Source organism: Carlito syrichta, unplaced genomic scaffold (genome assembly GCF_000164805.1).
Source record: "Carlito syrichta isolate Samal-C Ts95f unplaced genomic scaffold, Tarsius_syrichta-2.0.1 Scaffold302384, whole genome shotgun sequence".
NCBI classification, from domain to species: Eukaryota; Metazoa; Chordata; class Mammalia; order Primates; family Tarsiidae; genus Carlito; species Carlito syrichta.
The window spans coordinates 137,906-155,254 of NW_007246480.1; the positions used below are offsets into that span (position 1 = coordinate 137,906).

General features: G+C 37.5%; 1 protein-coding gene across 4 annotated transcripts in view; it reads left to right on the plus strand.

Annotated features, from left to right (window-relative positions):
* WASHC3 (WASH complex subunit 3) overlaps positions 1–17,349 on the plus strand; it is a 51,229-nt gene that overhangs the window by 26,569 nt on the left and 7,311 nt on the right. For all 4 annotated transcript variants that reach the window (XM_008056498.1, XM_008056499.1, XM_008056501.1 and 1 more), the window contains one exon: positions 11,225–11,289. In XM_008056498.1, coding sequence (XP_008054689.1) covers positions 11,225–11,289 — 65 coding nt within the window. The remainder of the gene's footprint in view (positions 1–11,224; positions 11,290–17,349) is intronic.

Consider the following 17,349-nt stretch of genomic DNA (forward strand, 5'->3'; position numbering starts at 1 on the left):
TGGTCTCAAAAAAAAAAAAGTCCCTGTTTTTCTGAAAAAAAAAAAAAAATTTGCTATATTTATGCCAACAGTTTAAAAATCTGTTCTTGAGTTCCTAAAAATAATAATTTCTATATCATCAAAAAGGAATTAATAGTACTATAAGGTCTTTTGCCTTGTAAAAGGACAATAATGGGATTTCTGTCTTTTTCATTTACCTTTGGATTCTTGTCATTTAAAAACATGTTACTGTTCCGTAAGTCGAATCTTATTCCAGTTATGCTGAGTTTCTTATCTTTTCCCAAAGGTGTGATACTCTTCTACTCAGTAGCATCTTTTTTTTTTTTTTGAGTCAGAGTCTCACTCTATCACCCAGACTGGAGTGCAGTGGCTGCTCCCGGCCACCGCAGCCTCAACTTGCTGGGCTCTGGCGATCCTTCTACCTCAGCCTTCCAAGGAGCTGAAACTACAGGCATGCGCTACCACGCCCGGCTAATTATTTGATTTATTGTAGGGATGAGGTCTCACCAAGTTGCCCCGGCGGGTCTCGAACCTGTGGGCTCAGGCAATCCACTCACCTCAGCCTCCCAAGGCATGTGATTACAGGCTGAGCCACCGAGCCCAGCTCTCAGTAGCATCTTTATGCTTAACAGCTCCCTGGCAATCTTTTAACCTTTTCTTCCACTTCCTCTTTGAATAATTCTTAGAACCATTTCATCCTCTAATAAAAGCAGAAAAGTATTTTTCAAGCCCTTTCAGCTTCTCTAGTATAGAAAGCTTGCGTTTGCAGACTGCCAATGTGTAGTGATTATTCACTTAAGATAAGTAATTATAGAAAGTCCTGCAGATTACAAAAACTTTTTTTTTTTTAATTTCAAACTTCCTGGATATCAGGATGAACTACAATCTCTTTTGGCTTCCTCCCTAAGCTGTGTCAAGACTTCCTCTTCCTGGGTCCTAGCTATCCCTTGGAATGTGCTGTTTTTATATTTGCCTTGCTTCGCTTGTTACATACCTGTAAAGCCACTTTAGAGCCTAGAAAATTAAAACTAGTTAATGTAAACTCTCTGAACAGAAGTCATCATAGCCCTGAACTTTCACAAGTACCAGTTTACAGAATGAGTAACAAGCATTACCTTACTTTCTGGTCTCTGTGCCTTTTTCTGTCACTTCTAGATTACTAACCTCTGTGGGATGAAAGAGTGATTATAGTTCAAGAAAGTAGTTACTTCTCTGGGGACTATTTGAATACCTAGGAATACACCCAGATTTTTACCCTGTACTTCTGAGATACAGCATGGCGTATAGTTTCTTAGCTTTGCCTTCGGGTTATGTCACCTCTTAAGACCTCACTTCCATCATACATAAAATAATATCTGAAGTTTTTTCTAGATTTATGATCTATTAATTGATCTCCAAATTGGATCTTGTTGTTAATGAATGTTCCTGGAATACCTGCTGGCGTTTTCTGATTTTTTTTTTCCCTTTTTAAGCAAGTTTTATACAAAATTTTTCAGTGAGTAATACTGTTGTGTTCCAAATGTGGCAGATAATTGATTTTGATTTAATGTTTGTTGTCATAATAGTGCAGCACAAGCCTTTACTAAATTACATATTGCTTTTATAACTTAACTGGAATTGTGTACATAGATCACTTTTCCAACAATTCTCTCCTTTTTACTGGCAGAGCTTGGTGAATCCTTTGCCAGTAATAAATTGTGCATTGGGAAAGTCCGACTTCCACATTAAGAAGCTAATGACTTGTATATTTTGAAACCATATTTGCCAAAACAGTCTCTTCAGACACTTAGACTTTTTTAAAGCTCTATTTTCTTTGGCTGGCTTAAAATGTGAATTGAATAATCTCCTTCGTTCTGGTGGTTCTGATGCATCTGTTGCCAGCAGTGGATGTTGGCTTGAGGAAATGTGACTTCCATTACCTAAGGATGAAGAGATTTCAAATGATTATTAAAGATGTTCATCAAGAAGTTATGCACCTTGGACCTCACAACACTAACCAAGCATGAAGTAGAGTGCTTTTTAGATATCAAACAATGTATAGTTATTATAAAGTGATTAAAATCTTTGTGATCATTTTTGGATATAACCCCAGTGTGGCTCTCTATGGTCTAGAGAACTCCAAGTAGATTCCCATCACTGATTCCCATCCCATTATAGTCAGAAGGAGGAGCCACTGGTTCATATGTAATCATGGCTGTGAAAAGCACTGCTATGGATTTAGTTTAATAACTATTTATGGTTTCTTTTGCTTTTAAGCCACATATAATTATTGCAGTATTAATCTGTGTTTCATTTCCTTTATAATACCCGAGGTTTGCTAACAGTATCGTGTTCAGTGTTTTTTTGAGTACATGAAGGTTTAGATGTCGGGGGAAAAATTTTTTGTGTTGTTTTAGCTCCATACTGTTCATTAAAAATGAAAACTTCTGCTGGGCTTGGTGGCTCATGCCTGTAATCCCAGCACTTTGGGAGGCATAGGCGGGAGGATTGTTTGAACCCAGGAGTTCAAGACCAACCTGGGCAGCTTAGTGAAACCTTGTTTGTACAAAAAATAGCCAGCACGGTGGCGCACACCTGTAGTCCCAGCTACTCAGGAGGCTGAGGTGGAAGGAATGCCTGAGGCCAGGAGATCGAGGCTCCAGTGAGCCATGATCATGCCACTGCACTCCAGCCTAGGCAACAGAGTGAGACCCTGACTCAAAAGGGAAAGAAGAAAGAAAGGGATGGGGGCAGGGAGGGAGGGAAGGAAAATAAAAGCTTCAAGTCCAATGACTTGATTTTTCCACTTATAGATAAAGAAAAGATACAAATGAACGTTCATCTATTTGACTAATTGCATAATGTAGCCAACTTTGAAAGTTGTAAGTAAAAATATTTTATCCTTCCCATTAACTAAATGGTTAGCCAGGTTTATGTGATGACAACTAAAAGAAAGAAGCAAAGCTCAGCAAAATGGTAGACTGTATGAGTAGTAACTTTGAGTTGGGATAAGTGAAATTCAGGTGACCTCTGGGATCACTTGAATATCCTCCTTCCTCAACATTCTATGTTATATCAAGTGCAAAGAGGTTTGGATAAAGCTTTCCCCTAAGCAGAGAATTCTTTCAGCCCCCAGTTGGAAAGCCCTGCAGTGCTGTGCCATGGCCTGCGTATTCAGAGGACCTACAAACAGGTTACTTTTTGTCATATTTTTGGCAAAGAACTACGAAATTACTTATTCTCTACCATAAAGTCAGTGAAGTGAACTGGCCTCTAAGGATACTATTCACGAAGAATTATCTTGCCAGTTTTACGGATCATGATTTTTCCGTTATTTTGACTGTCTTTTGAACCCTCCTCATGTTGTCTTAAAGTTAGGGAGTTTAGAACCAGTCTTACTGTGCAGACACTTAATGTTGAAAATTATTTTCTTTAAGTTAAGTGATACAGTCTTTTGCTCTTTTGTTGTTTGTTTAAAATTTTTTTATCATACGTGTTTGTTAGAGAGCAGCAAACAATTATATTGCTAAGTTCAGATTTTAAATATCTTGCTTTTCCTGATGTGTGATAAAGATAGAAGGTGACAAGAAGCATTTGCCATATAGTAGGCAGGTGCTACTAGGTGATATGGTTGTCAATACCTATTTGGTAATATTATATATGCTTCCCTTGATTCTCACCTGTCCTTCATGAATACCACTGTTGTCATAATCCTACAGTTCCAAATATTTTGATACTAATATCACACATTTTTCATTATAGCTATCCTTAGGTGGCATTCAATTGCCATGAAAGTGTTCATTTGTGAATAGTTTGTTCCCAGGAAAGTTGTTTACCATAACTTTTAATTTATAGTATGTACAGTCTCTGGAAAATATATTTTGAACTGTAAACCTCGGGAGGTTTTGGAATTCTCAATCACTTTGAAAAATAGTCACATACCAGCAAACTGGTATACTATACAGATGCCAGGCTCCATTAGAGTTGTAGAAGGATATTTGGCTACTGTACACTTAAGTACATTGTTTTTTGCATAATATATCAGAAAATTAAAATTAATTTTAGTTAAAAAATGTAAAAGGAGCCAGGCTCGGTGGCTTAGCCTGTAATCCCGCGCCTTTAGGAGGCCGAGGTGAGTGGATCGCCTGAGCCCACGGGTTCAAGACCTGCCTGGGCAACTTGGCAAGACCTCATCTCTACAATAAACCAAAAATTAGCCGGGAGTGGTAGCGCGCGCCTGTAGTTCCAGCTACTTGGAAGGCTGAGGCAGTAGGGTCACCAGAGCCCAGCAAAGTCGAGGCTGCGGTAGCCGGGAGCGGCCACTGCACTCCAGTCTGGGCAACACAGTGAGACTCCAACTCAAAAAAAAAAATAAAAAATGTAAAAGGAGTAAGCGAAGCATAAGAGAAATGAGAATGCAAAATAATCTTCTTAAAAACTGAATGGGGAGTAAATTTGGGTGCTGAATTTGTCAGATCACTTTTTCTTAAGTATGAAAGTGTTTCTTCAGGAATTTGTTCTCCATATCACATTTGTGTCATTGGTATTATAATGAAAATAATTTAGAGAATGTGTAGGATGGCTTATCTGAAACAGTCCTTCCAAGCCAAAATGTTTGCCTCTTGATTTCAGTGTACTTTGCAAAGTGCCAATAACGTTGCTTCATCCGCCTGAAGCTCGACACAGCACCACTGTCCCCTTGCCCTACCAAGGAGCGGAAAAGAGGCAGCACCGACAAGCAAACGCAGGGCCGGATTCAGAGCATTTGCTGGCCGTTTTAAGTTTCACGGGAATTTCCTTTAGGTGATGTGTAAGATGATAATCCACAACATCAGCAGAAAAGCATTTAAGTTTTTAACTTCATATCTTCCATTCTAACTCATTTAAATAACTCCTTAACTCTTTAGAGGTTGTAACAAGAGGAACAGCAGTATACTACCAAGGTTCATAGGCAGCTCTTAGAGATACCTACTAGCTTGCTGAAATGTGATATCATCTTTTGTTCTGAACCACTATAGTTTTCCAGTTATCCAGCTTTGCTTTCTCAGTGCTCTTCTCTTGCCTTTCCCACTCACCTCTGCCAGAAATAAGAAGGAACATCCCATAACAGTTTTCCAAATTGGTGAAGGGGAGATGATAGTTATATAAATTAAGTAGTTACTTAGATACACTATTTTTAGAGATATTGTGATTCTTACCTTAACCATGAATTTGTCTAAGATCATATTTAATTAATGAGAGAAAAAGTAAGGACCAGGGAAGCAAATGAGCTATGATAAGAAGTAGGCTCACTTCAGAAAAGAGATAAGTGCCTTAGAGGTTTTAGAGACCAGGAACTTGAGGGAGGGATTTTTAGCACTATATTCTAACAAGGATCTCAGAAGTGAAAGCATTCATAACGCATACTCTTTGCTCTAGAGAGTAGGTTCAGCAGACAGTGCCATGCTAAAAGATATTTGTCTTTAAAGAATCACAGCAATGTAAGATGCAACAACATCATTTGTAGGTTAACTTCATTGTGATTCTGTAGCTACATGGAATATCTAATCATGGCTATCTTTAAATGAATAGATCCCTAAGGGCATTGAGTGAGAGAATTATGATACACCAGGTCAAACATATTACTCTCCTATTGGAAAATTAATTCTGGGATTTTAATCAGCAGTATCATCTTTGTTACTAACTACTAAGAATTCTGTTATTTATAGCTTTTATTGCTGGTTTTGAAGATATTTAAATCCTCTTGAATAGGTACTTGTAGTGATAAGTTATAAAAAGTTTTCAGGAGATTACCTGATCTCTTAATTTAAGTAGCAAATTCCAAAACGATTTACAATAAAAAAATTCTTTTAAAGTTTGTGTTCCTAGAAAGTAAATGTATAATTTAGAGTTTTCTAATTAATGTATGAACAAAGAACAAATATAGTATCATTTGAATGAAATGAGGTATGTATTCATAATGGAGTTCTAGCATTAATTAGTCTATCAAAGCAAATCTTTACTTTTAGATACAACTTTTGCATTACAGTGAAGAGAAGAAAATGGGTCTTCCACAGCTCCAAATTATTCTTAAATCAGCAAAGACTTAAGTAGCTACAAAATGCAAAGAAAACACTATACACTTTTTTGGTTATTAGCATGCAATGTTACAAGTATTATTGGGGAATGAGGAGAGTAGATGGGTCAGTCACATGGGAAGTTGATGCAGCTATAGTTTGAACTGTGTCATGACAATAGATGCCTCACTTTTTGAAATAATTTCCTTAAAAGGTTTTTCTTCATGGGCCTTCAGGTTAACCTTAGTTCTCGTCCCTAATAGGCACTGAGCGAACTACTAAAATGTATTTATTTTATGAATAAAATAACAGTAATTGTCTTACCAGCTTCCTGAGTTCCTGGTGATGGCTGGTTTCATTTTTATTCATTTTTTAGTGTGATGTGTTCCTTCATCTTTAAAGATATCTCACAGCAGTTAGTGAGAAATTCTTTATCGCTGTCAAATTGATGTCTTGAGATAACTAATCCTTGAAAAAGGAATAAGTTACTTTTGACTTTCATAGAAACTACTGTGTATAGTACTCGTCAAGATTTGTGATACTTTTTGACCCACACATTTAGGTTCAAATTAATAATTGGTGGCCAAAGTACCAGAATTAATATCAGAGTCTAGCCATTTTCTAGACCTATACAGGTCATTAGAAGTAAAACTTACTGATTTTTATATAGCCATATTCATTTTATAGTGATTAATAGATTTATTTAAATTAATTTTATATCCCTTTACTGAAAGTTTTTAAGAGAAAAGATCATTGAGCATGTGTTTTCTTTTATGTTATGATTTGTTCAGTAAACAGTGACCTATTGTATTTGACATTTCTTTTTTTTTTCCTTTGAGTTGGATTCTCACTTTGTTGCACAGACTGGATTGCAGTAGAATGATCATGGTTTACTGTAACTTCTATCTCGTAGGCTCAGGCAGTCCTTTTGATTCAGCCGCCTTAGTAGCTGGGACTACAGGCATGCACCACCACACCTGGCTAATTTTTTTTATTTTTTAGAGGTGTGATCTCACTGTGTTGCCCATGCTGTTCTCAAACTCCTGGCCTCAAGCAGTCTTCTCACTTTGGCCTCCCAAAGTGCTGGGATTATAGGTGTGAGTCATACACCCAGCTATTAAATATATTTCATCTGAAAATTTTATCCTAAACATAACACCCTACTAATATGTTTCATAAAATGTAGTAAAATATTTTCAAGATAGCACTGTTGAAAATCAGAAGGCAGAGGTGTGATTTTTAAGTAAAAGACCTCAATTTTAAGTAAAAGGAGCCTGATTAGAGGACTGGCTGCCTTTTATTAATAACAATTAAAAAGCATCTTTTTAATTCCTACTCATTCCCACTCCTGCAAATAAAAAGTTTTGTCCATCTAGCTGTTAGTGCTGCCATCATAATTTCATTAGTGTGGCTTCTTTACACACTTTCTCCAGTGACGCAAATACAGACGTGATTTTTTGGAACATCAGACTTATGGCTGCCTTCTGTCTTCTTCATTACTTATGTTGGACAAACTGCCATTTTTACTTGCCAAAAAAAATCCCACAGTTCAGTAGACTTCAGTTTTGAGGTCTCTCATGTACTCCTTAGACCACCAGTAGCTTTGTCTCTTGACGATCAGAAATTGGACACTTCTTTCTGATGTTTAACAAACCAGATTCTGTTACTTGACCTCTAAGGAAGTATATAGCAAAACAAATGTTCTAAGCAACATCACTGGAAACAACAGCAAATCCCTTTGGAAGGCAGTCTTTGTAACACAGGCCAAATTATTCTTTCTTATCAAGCTTTATGAGATTTGTATTAAGGTGGCGATAACAAGTCTCTAACAGAGTAAGATATTAGAAGTTATATTTTCTTTTACCTATGTCCAGTAGAGAAATGACTAAAGACACCATTCTTGGGGTATGTCTTGTACTGTAAGCAGATCCAAGAAGCTAAGGTTCAACTGGGGAGCTTCTGGGTTTATGTTTCTTATTATTTTTTTACTATAACCAATTCCATGAAACTAATGTTAAAATAAGGAGCTTATCTGATTCCTCCAACTTCCCTGTTCCCAGTTCTTCCCATCCCACCCACTGCTTCCCGTCACTTTCACCCTAAACACACTATATTTTAGGAAAATTTTTTTTCAACTTTGTTTCTTCTACCTCTGCTTACCCGGCTTTGTAAATTGTTTGTATAACCTTTGCAGTGATGTCCTGTGGATTATACTAAAGTATAATAAATAAGTCATGTAGTCGAGTTTGCAGAAAGACCTTATACCATCAAACCATAGTTAATATAAGTTGGCCGTTTTTGAAGAGGTAGGACAGTAGCTCTGCTCTTTTCCCTTTTCTCCTAGCACTTCTGTCTGTCTGTGTGAAATGTTCCAAACTCAGTTTCTCCTCTTCTATGGCATTTAATTATCAAGTCCAGCTTTCTCCTCTACTATAAAAATTAATTTTATTATTAAATTTTATTTTTAAATATATTTTATTCAAGTCTTAGTTTTAGGTAATATATATTTTAAGTGATACTAGTTTTAATCTCTTGCTTTATTCCAAATGTAAGAGTGCACATTGTATGCCCCTAAGCAAGTGGATTTTTTTTATCTTGTATTTGTCTTAAACTTTTTATTAGCTACCAAAAAGCCCAAACTTCTATGTCCCACCCTCTTCGTCTTCCAAACCTATAATAATTCACTCTTCAGAATACCTTAAAGATTGACTCGTGGAACAATATTGCTCTTATGGGTATGATTTTGAAGAGAATTGTGTGATGGTGCTACTCATATTCATCCATCTAATATTTGGAATGTACTTAAGTATCCAGTTTTGTCGAGTCTGAATAGGTTACTAATTTTACTAATTTAGAATATCTTATTTACTATTTTACTAATTTATAATAAAAACGCACGGTTGTGATGATAGATACATAAATGGGCCGCAAGAGAGTATCTTCTGAATAACCTGTAAACTTGAAGGACTTTGCTTTCCCAACCTCATTTAACCCAGCAGTTTGTAAGAGGGGACATCAGTATTTTCTCCTCCCTAGACAAGTGATTATGACTCTTTCTATAACTGTCTTTTCTGGACAGTTCTTTTAAGACGTAAGTGAGAATTTCATTTTTTGAAATAAAATTTTCTGATTTATAAATGAAGATTGTAGTTAATAATTATCTGACTTAATGTGGTGCAAGATCTGTGAGATACAAGATACTATGAGAAATAAGCGGTCCTTAACTTTAAAGACTTTTCATACTAAATTTGTAATAAATTTAGCTCTCAAGGATTGAAAGTGGCAGGAAGCTGCGGGGAGGGGGGGGCATTGACAGTAGACGATATCTGTCTGGGGAAGGAGGGGCACACCTCAACAATAAGGGTGACTGCAAGGTGAATATTTGTATACCTAGCCCTGAATTGTACCCCACAGTTGTAAATTAAAATTAAAAGAGGAAAAAATTTTTTTTAAATGTAACTCTCATGTTTGTACATATGCATGCCTGTACTTAAACTCAGATTTTATTGGGAAATGTGAGCTAAAATCACCATTGTGGGGGAAAGGGAATATCTGGACAAGCATATATTCTTAAAAAATTTGTTTGAGACAAGCTTATATATAAGATTATTTAAAGATTTGTATATATGTCTAAGTCTTTTTGCATTTCATTTTAAACAAATGCCTGTCTCATCTTCAAGATGTGTATTTCAAGATTGCTAAGGGAAAGGATTTTGAAAGTTCTCACCACAAAGAAATAATAAATAATTAAGGTCATGATATGCTAATTAGCCTGATTTGATCATTCCACAATGTATACATGTATGGAATCATCATATTATACCATAATATTTATACAATTATTACTTGTCAATTAAAAATAAAACTAAAAGTGTCACACTGGCTAGTGGCAAGGAAAGAGTGTACCAGCATTAGAGAGGTGATTGGGCTTTTTCCTGGGTGTACCTGACTCAGCTTGCCTTTTATGCCACATGGAGTGAGAGAGGGTCCCATTCAGTGACCCACCTCTTTTTAAGGTGATATATTCAAGACCCTCAAATTGAACATATCGGATGAGTGTTTCCTTATCCCTGGGATTCTGTGGAGAAGGGGAGTTGGCAGAGATTCCATTGCGTCCTCTCCCCTTAGAGCTTTACCAAGTGTACTTTCTGTATGTTTATTTACACATCAAATCAGTTCCCTTTGCAAGAAATTTATATTCTGTCATATTCTTTTCTTACTGTTCTGATATTCTTAACCTGAGCTCTGAAATTCATTCATTCCTTTTTTTTTTTTAGTTGGAATCTCATTCTTTCACCCAGGCTGTAGTAAAGTGGTACGATTACAGCTCACTGCAACCTCAATCTCCTAGGCTCAGGTGATCCTTTCACCTCAGCCACCCAAGTAATTGGTACTACAGTCATGTGCCACCACACCCGGCTAATTTTTTAATATTTTTTATTGAGACGAGGTCTCGCGGTGTTGCCCAGGCAGGTCTTGAACTCCTGACCTCAAGCTATCCTCCCACTTTGGCCTCCTAAAGTGCTGGGATCACAAGCGTGAGCCACCACGCTTGGCCAACATATTCTTAATGTTTGTGCAATTTACATACTCCTGGAATTATCCTAGTTATTTGTTCTGGTGTTGAGAAAATGAGTAATATAGTCTTAGGAGGGTTCTTGCATTCTGTTTGACCTAGTGCCTAAAGTATGCAAATGGGTTGGACCATTTGCTTGTACCATTTGCTTATTAAAAGAAATTAATGTAGCTATACTTAAGAGTAGAAAGCTCTGAGATCTGTATTTGAAAAGATACTTATTCATATTAGGTATTCAATGTATCACTCCAGCTGGTGTTTTAATCATTTGCGTTATCACAGTTTTCTCTGTTTTTTGGAGATAAAAGAAGAGTGAGATTATGATCTCTACCTTCTGTACAAAATAATTAGTAATGAATGAGCTCAAATTATTTAATTTGGGCTTATGTGGTATTGGATAGCACTGATTCTGTTGTCAGTATAAAATGTGTACCTTATTAGGTTATTCAAGTGCTGTGCACATACTAATATAAAAGTAAAATAACTATTTAAGTAACAAGGTCTTGTTTTAGGTGGTATGTGTATGCATATAAAGGTCTTGTTTTAGGTGGTATGTGTATGCATATAAAGGAAGAATTTTTAATGATTGAATTATCTTGTGTCCTTGGCTTAGGGAGTTCCAGTGATGGCAATAAGGAACAAAATGATATCGGAAGGACTAGACCCGGATCTCCTTGAGTAAGTAATTCTTCTAATATGACGATACTACTGACAAGATATTGAATTTGTCAGTTACACTGAAAATATTTCAAATTCTTTATATTTTTTTCCTCAACAGTGTTTCATGGTTGAAATCACCTTTATAAATAGAGTTTCTGCTATGTTTCCAGAAAGAAAAATATCCTATGTTTCTAAAACCAGCCTTTGCACATTTTAGGAGCAGCTTCAGCAGATCAGTGACAACTCTAAATATCCAAAGGAACTAGAATTTGATGGCAGTTTTTTCTTCTTTTCATGCTACCTTTTTTGTTTTGAGGGGAGGAGGGGAGTTAGGGGGTTATTATCTATCGGGTTTTCATTTAAGACCTGGAGTGTAGGAAATTTATTCTACCATGATGTAGGTTAAGCCAGATTGAGAAATAAATAGGGTAAAGTTACCCTAGGTCCACATTAAAAGGTTATTAAGAAATTAGATACCCGTTTGTGTGAATTTTATAAAATATTTTTTGAGAAATGCTAAAAAATTATGACTTAGAAGTTTGACAATAATTCATTCCATCCAAGTAAAACTGGCTACATGGTTCATCCTGGATAAAATATATTTTAATGGATTCTTCAGAAGTATTCTGTTTTGCAAGTATCTAGATACTTGTAAAGAGTCTTTCCAGTTTGGGGCTTTAGTTCACCCCAATGTATTTCGCTATGTCATCCAAGTATTCATACTGTGTTAGCAATATACTTGGGGATTTTTCTTGGCTATTAGCCCTTCAAGAAAAGGTATACATTTTGAAGGTTAAACACCATAAAACAGTATTTTACTCATATTTTATCTTCTAAAATATAAAATTTTAATGTCTGCACGAATGCGTTTTCAATTTGTATCTACATCTGGTATATATCCAAGTAGCAAACAGTTCAAATACAATGGCATGGCTTAGTAATTTGAACTACAGCCTCTCCAGGATATTTGGCATGTGTCCTGGAAATTGTTTCTGACACGCCCTTCAATAGCAGATGGATTGTGACATATATTTTAATGTGAATTGGACATATGGGTTTAATCTATTTTGGCACTCATTGGAATATGTAAGTTATAAATATATTTAACATTAACCATGACCTCTTTCTTGCTTCTGGAAATACACAGTTACACCTTCTGTAATAACCAGAGAGCTAAAGTGACCTTTAAAATGATGGTATTTCTCTAAGATAAAACCTGCACCCTATGGGTCCCACCATATGCTGGACACCCAGCCCTTCTCCCCTCTACTGACTTCATTTCCTCCCCTGCCCAGCCTAGACCTACTTTATAACCCTTCACTTCAGCCAGCTGTCCACACTAGCAACTGTCCACACTAGCAACTTCAGCCAGCTGTCCACACTAGCAACCCTTCACTTCAACCAGCTGTCCACCCTTTGTTCTGCCCTTTCCCTACCCCCACTATATCTATCACTGTGATTTTCTCATTTTTAATGTCTCTCACATCTTACCACGGGCATCCATACCCACTGCTGCTTAGTTCAGGCCCTCAGCATTTCTCACCTGAATCATTACAGTAGCTCTTGCTTGGTTCTCCTGTTTTCTTTCAAGCCATCCACTAAGGCCTGAGTGCATCTGTTCTTGCTTCATTTTTGCTTCACATCTCCCTGTGACTCTCCACTGGGTCTTCGACATGTGGTCTAACATCTCAGCATTGCATATCAACATTTTATCATCAGGACCCAGATTCTCTCACTAGTTTCATCTCTTGCGGTTCTTCCACATATGTCTGTCTCGTGCAGCCATAGCAGACTACTTGGAGGTCCCTGAATGCATCATTTTCCTAATCCCTTTTGGTTTCTTTTCCTTTCTCTTTATGGAATTACCTTCTCCCATCTTATTGGCCTGGCAGATTTCCTTCTCCGTTAAGGATTGCCATCTGAAAAAGTCCAACAGGGATTAGCAGAGGGAAGACCCCAGGCACCCCCAACACTTCTTGTATCTCGCTTAGCCAGCTTGAGGGTATGTCACTGTCTACAAATGTTGAGAAACATTCCGCTGTGAGGTGGTGCCAAGTTTTAGGGTCGAATTCCAGGAGCAGTTAACACTGTCTTACAGAAAAGCTGCTCCTCAACCACAGCCTGGAGCCTGAATCCTGACCCATTGCCTCATAAGCACATGCCACTGGTCACCAGGGGCATTGCTTGGAGTGAGGTGACTCACTGCAGCCTGTCGTTGCTGCTAGCAAACCAGTTCCAGCTACATTTAGGTAGATAGGATAAGTGGAATCAACTACTTTGTAACAGAAATTCTGGCACTTTGGGCATCGTGTTTAAATGAAAGTTAAGGAGCTTCACTTTGAGAGAAAAGCATGCGATGGTGAAAGAGAAGTCAGTGTGCCATTCAAGGGAAGAGTGCACTCTTATTTAGAATCTTTGGTGCATAAGCCTCAGCCAAGAACTTTCAGTAGAGATTGTTCTGTTTTCTTTTTTCTTTTAAAGTATAAACACACACTTTCTTTTTTATTAGCTTTAGGTAGTAAGACAAACTCATATAAGTGTTAGAAGAAATAGCCTAGATCTGTCTGTACTGAGCAAAGGGAAAAACTGAGATTGATATACGAGTAATACTGATCATAAAATATATTGATATTTGTTTGGCTTGTGTGGATAAAAATTTGGAAGCTTAAGGATACACAGTTTTAAACTAAAAAAAATTTGCAAGATAACGGGGAAGAGAGCCTGGCTATTTTCCTAGAAAAATGACTACCGTAGAATTTTAGAAAGTCTAGAAAACTGAAGACAATGTCTGATAATTACTAAATAAATATTATGTTTGATTCTTCTAAGTGGTTGTTTAATTATTTTTAAAAATTCAGGTTTTTGAAAATAACAGTAGCTCTTTGTTTTATATAACCAAGAATTACTCTTGCTTTACTTCTCAAAATAAATATTAATACCACTGAGATAAAAAGGTGTGTTGAAGGATACCTTTCTCACCATCATACTCAAAAGAGTTTAAGGGGAAAGAAAATGGAAAATTTTCATTGCTCTTTTTTCAAAAGTTAATCTACTTTAGTTTTGCATTCAGAAATATAGAACAGGTAAATTGTGCCTTATAAAGTATTTCAATCAATGCCTAGATTCTCTTGCCAGGAAAAAGAGAAAAATAGTCCTGTTTTGTACTATTACATTTACGGGGGGGGGACACAATAAAGACTGGAATTATTTTTTGGAGAGCAGGCCTTTTGTAGTACAGGCTTCCCCTGCTAGGTAAATGTTCTAGGAACCCACTGGCGTCAGTGGACCAGCTAGCATTGTTCACTGTTATCAGAGGCTGTGTTCAGCTTCAATGGTCTTTTTTTTTTTTTTGTGATTCTTTCAACACATTTGCCTGTTTTCATGATGAGTGATTTATAAGTGCACCTGCCCACACTATGCTGGGTGTACTTTGACCAAAGACGGCATGACCCCCGTGTTCCAACCCACCCTCCCTATTCACCTGATCCCCCATCTACCCCATGACTTTTCTGTTTCCCTGGATGAAAAAAGTCCTTAAAGGGAAATGTTTTGCTGACGTAGAAAAGGTGAAAAAAGGCAAGCAAACAGCAACAACAAAAAACGGCAGAAGCACTGAAAGGCATCAAAACTGTTTTGAGCGATAGAAAGAACATTTCAATACACGTATTGCATCAAGCAGAGAGTACTTTAATAGTGACTGAAATCTCAACATGTAAGATTAAAACACAACTTTTTGTGAATACATCTCAGGATTTTGGGGGGTTCCCCTCCCCCCCAGTATGTCCCAGAACTAGGATTACTATTATTATGTAATAAAATTACTGCTTTTACAACTCTAGATGGACCAACCTCTGTACATGCCCATCAATAAGAAATGAACTTCATGACAAGCCTCAGGCTAAGGCAGGTTTTAGAGATGTTCTGCCTGCTTGGGTTCATGTTCTACTCTGTGACCTTCTGGCTGTGTGACCCTGGATCGATTACCTAACTTCTCTGTGCATCGGTTTCCTCATCAGTAAAGTGGGAAACAGAAGAGTCGACCCCCTCATAGAGTTGCTCAGACTTAGAATGATACTGATATAAGCACTTAGCACGGCTCTGGACAGGCAGTAAATGTTCAGCAGACATTAGCTGTGATTTATGAATGCTTTAGTGGAGAAATACGCAGCAAGTTCTAAACAACGGATTTAACAGGCTTTTGGATCACAGCTTGTTTACAGTTCTGTAGTTGCCTGTATATCATTATGTTCTCAACAAGACATATCTAGCATACACAGCGTCATTATCTTTTTAAATTATACTATGTTTTCTCAACTTAAACTTTTCAACATCACTGTAAAGAACAGACTTCTGAAATTAAAACTCAGCTAGTCACACTCTTAACCTTAGGGAGGGAGTACAGTATGCAGCATATTGATTTGACTAAATAAAGCATATGGTTGAGTTTAACTTACTGTGCAGGCCTTGAACAGAACCAGCTCAGTTGGCATTTGGAGACATCTACTCAAAAGACATTCATGCCATCCTCCCAGCCGGTGGAATGACCACTCTTATAGTTGCCAGAAATAAAAGTAACCACCTCATCCTACTTATCACTCAGACAAGAGGGGATTTGTTAGTGTTGAACAAAAGGATAATGGAAGGAAAACTTTCTTTTACAGGGCATGTCCAGCAGACTTTCTTGACCTCTGAGGCAATTGCTTATCTGCCAGTAACCTTTTCTTCCTGTTACACAACAACATAATGGATTAAAGGTTCAGTTTAGACTGGTTGAAGATAGATTAGGCCTCAATTGCACAACTGGACAGTTCCAGAAAATAGGATTTTTTACTGGTTCCCTTTTGTTAGTCTTTGCTGAGCTGGGTTCTCCATTTGATTTAGTTACCAGTTCTCATTCACTGACTGGCAGACACTGGCTGGAGAGTATAGGACAAGTAAAAACAATGTCAAAAACTTGCAAGCTCTACTCTTGGACACCCTCATCACCAGACTGAGATAATGAAAATAGCAGAGGTGATGTTAAAAAGCAGTTGCAGTCTTTCAGTGGCTGGCAAGCAGGTGACAGGGGCTTGTGGCAAGGGAGCAAGTGACGGAATTAAAGTATTTCGAGATTAGTAGTCCATCCTGTGAAGAACAGCTGCCTTTCTTTTTCTTTGTGATACTAGGCTTTAAGTTGTTTTCCTGGTTGCAGGAGTCTATTTACCGAGACAAAAAACAAAGTATACCTGTCCTGATAAGAATTCAAAAGAGAAAAGGCCAAAGTGTCTATTAGTTTCTGTAAGTGAAAGAAGTCTCACCAACCACTATAATATTGAAGTTGAAAGTTATACTTTTAACTGCCCCAAGGCTTTGATGTGGTCAGTGCAGCTCAGTGTTTTGCGCTTTTCCTAAGACCGTCTATTGCCATTGCATAGAGCTCTGAGAGACCGCAATAAAATGACAATGGTGTCATGTGGCATAAGTCTATGTGTGCTGTAGTTGATGTATAAAGGGGATTTGAAAGATAACTACTGCGCTCTCTCCCCATCACCTCCTACTCAGCAGTACTTTTGCTGACAATGTTTTTGTTACTTAATCTGCTTTATTTTTGTTTTCTGAGTCAGGGTCTCCCTCTGTTTCCCAGGCTGGAGAACAGTGGCACAAAAACAACTTGCTTCAGCCTCCGCAGTGCCTGGGCTCAAGCAGTCCTCCTGCATCAGCCTCCCAAGTAGCGGGAACTACAGGCATGCACCACCACACTTGGCTAATTGTGTTGTCTTATTTTGTAGAGACAAGGTTTCTCTATGTTGTCCAGGTTGGTCTTGAACTCCCGGGCTCAAGCCCAGGAGGTTGGTCTCCCTCCACCTCCCAGAGTGCTGGGATTACAGGTGTGAGCCAGCATACCCAGCCATAATCTGCTTTGAATTCAGTGGTTTTTAATGTAACGAAAGTGAAAAATGTTTTTAAACACAAATATAAATCTTCCTTTAATGAAAACAAGTTAAACCAACAATATTTGTATTTTAGGACTTTTTATGTTCAGGATCCCAGAAACCAACTTGAACTATCCTAAGCAAAAAAGGAAGTTGCTGACACATG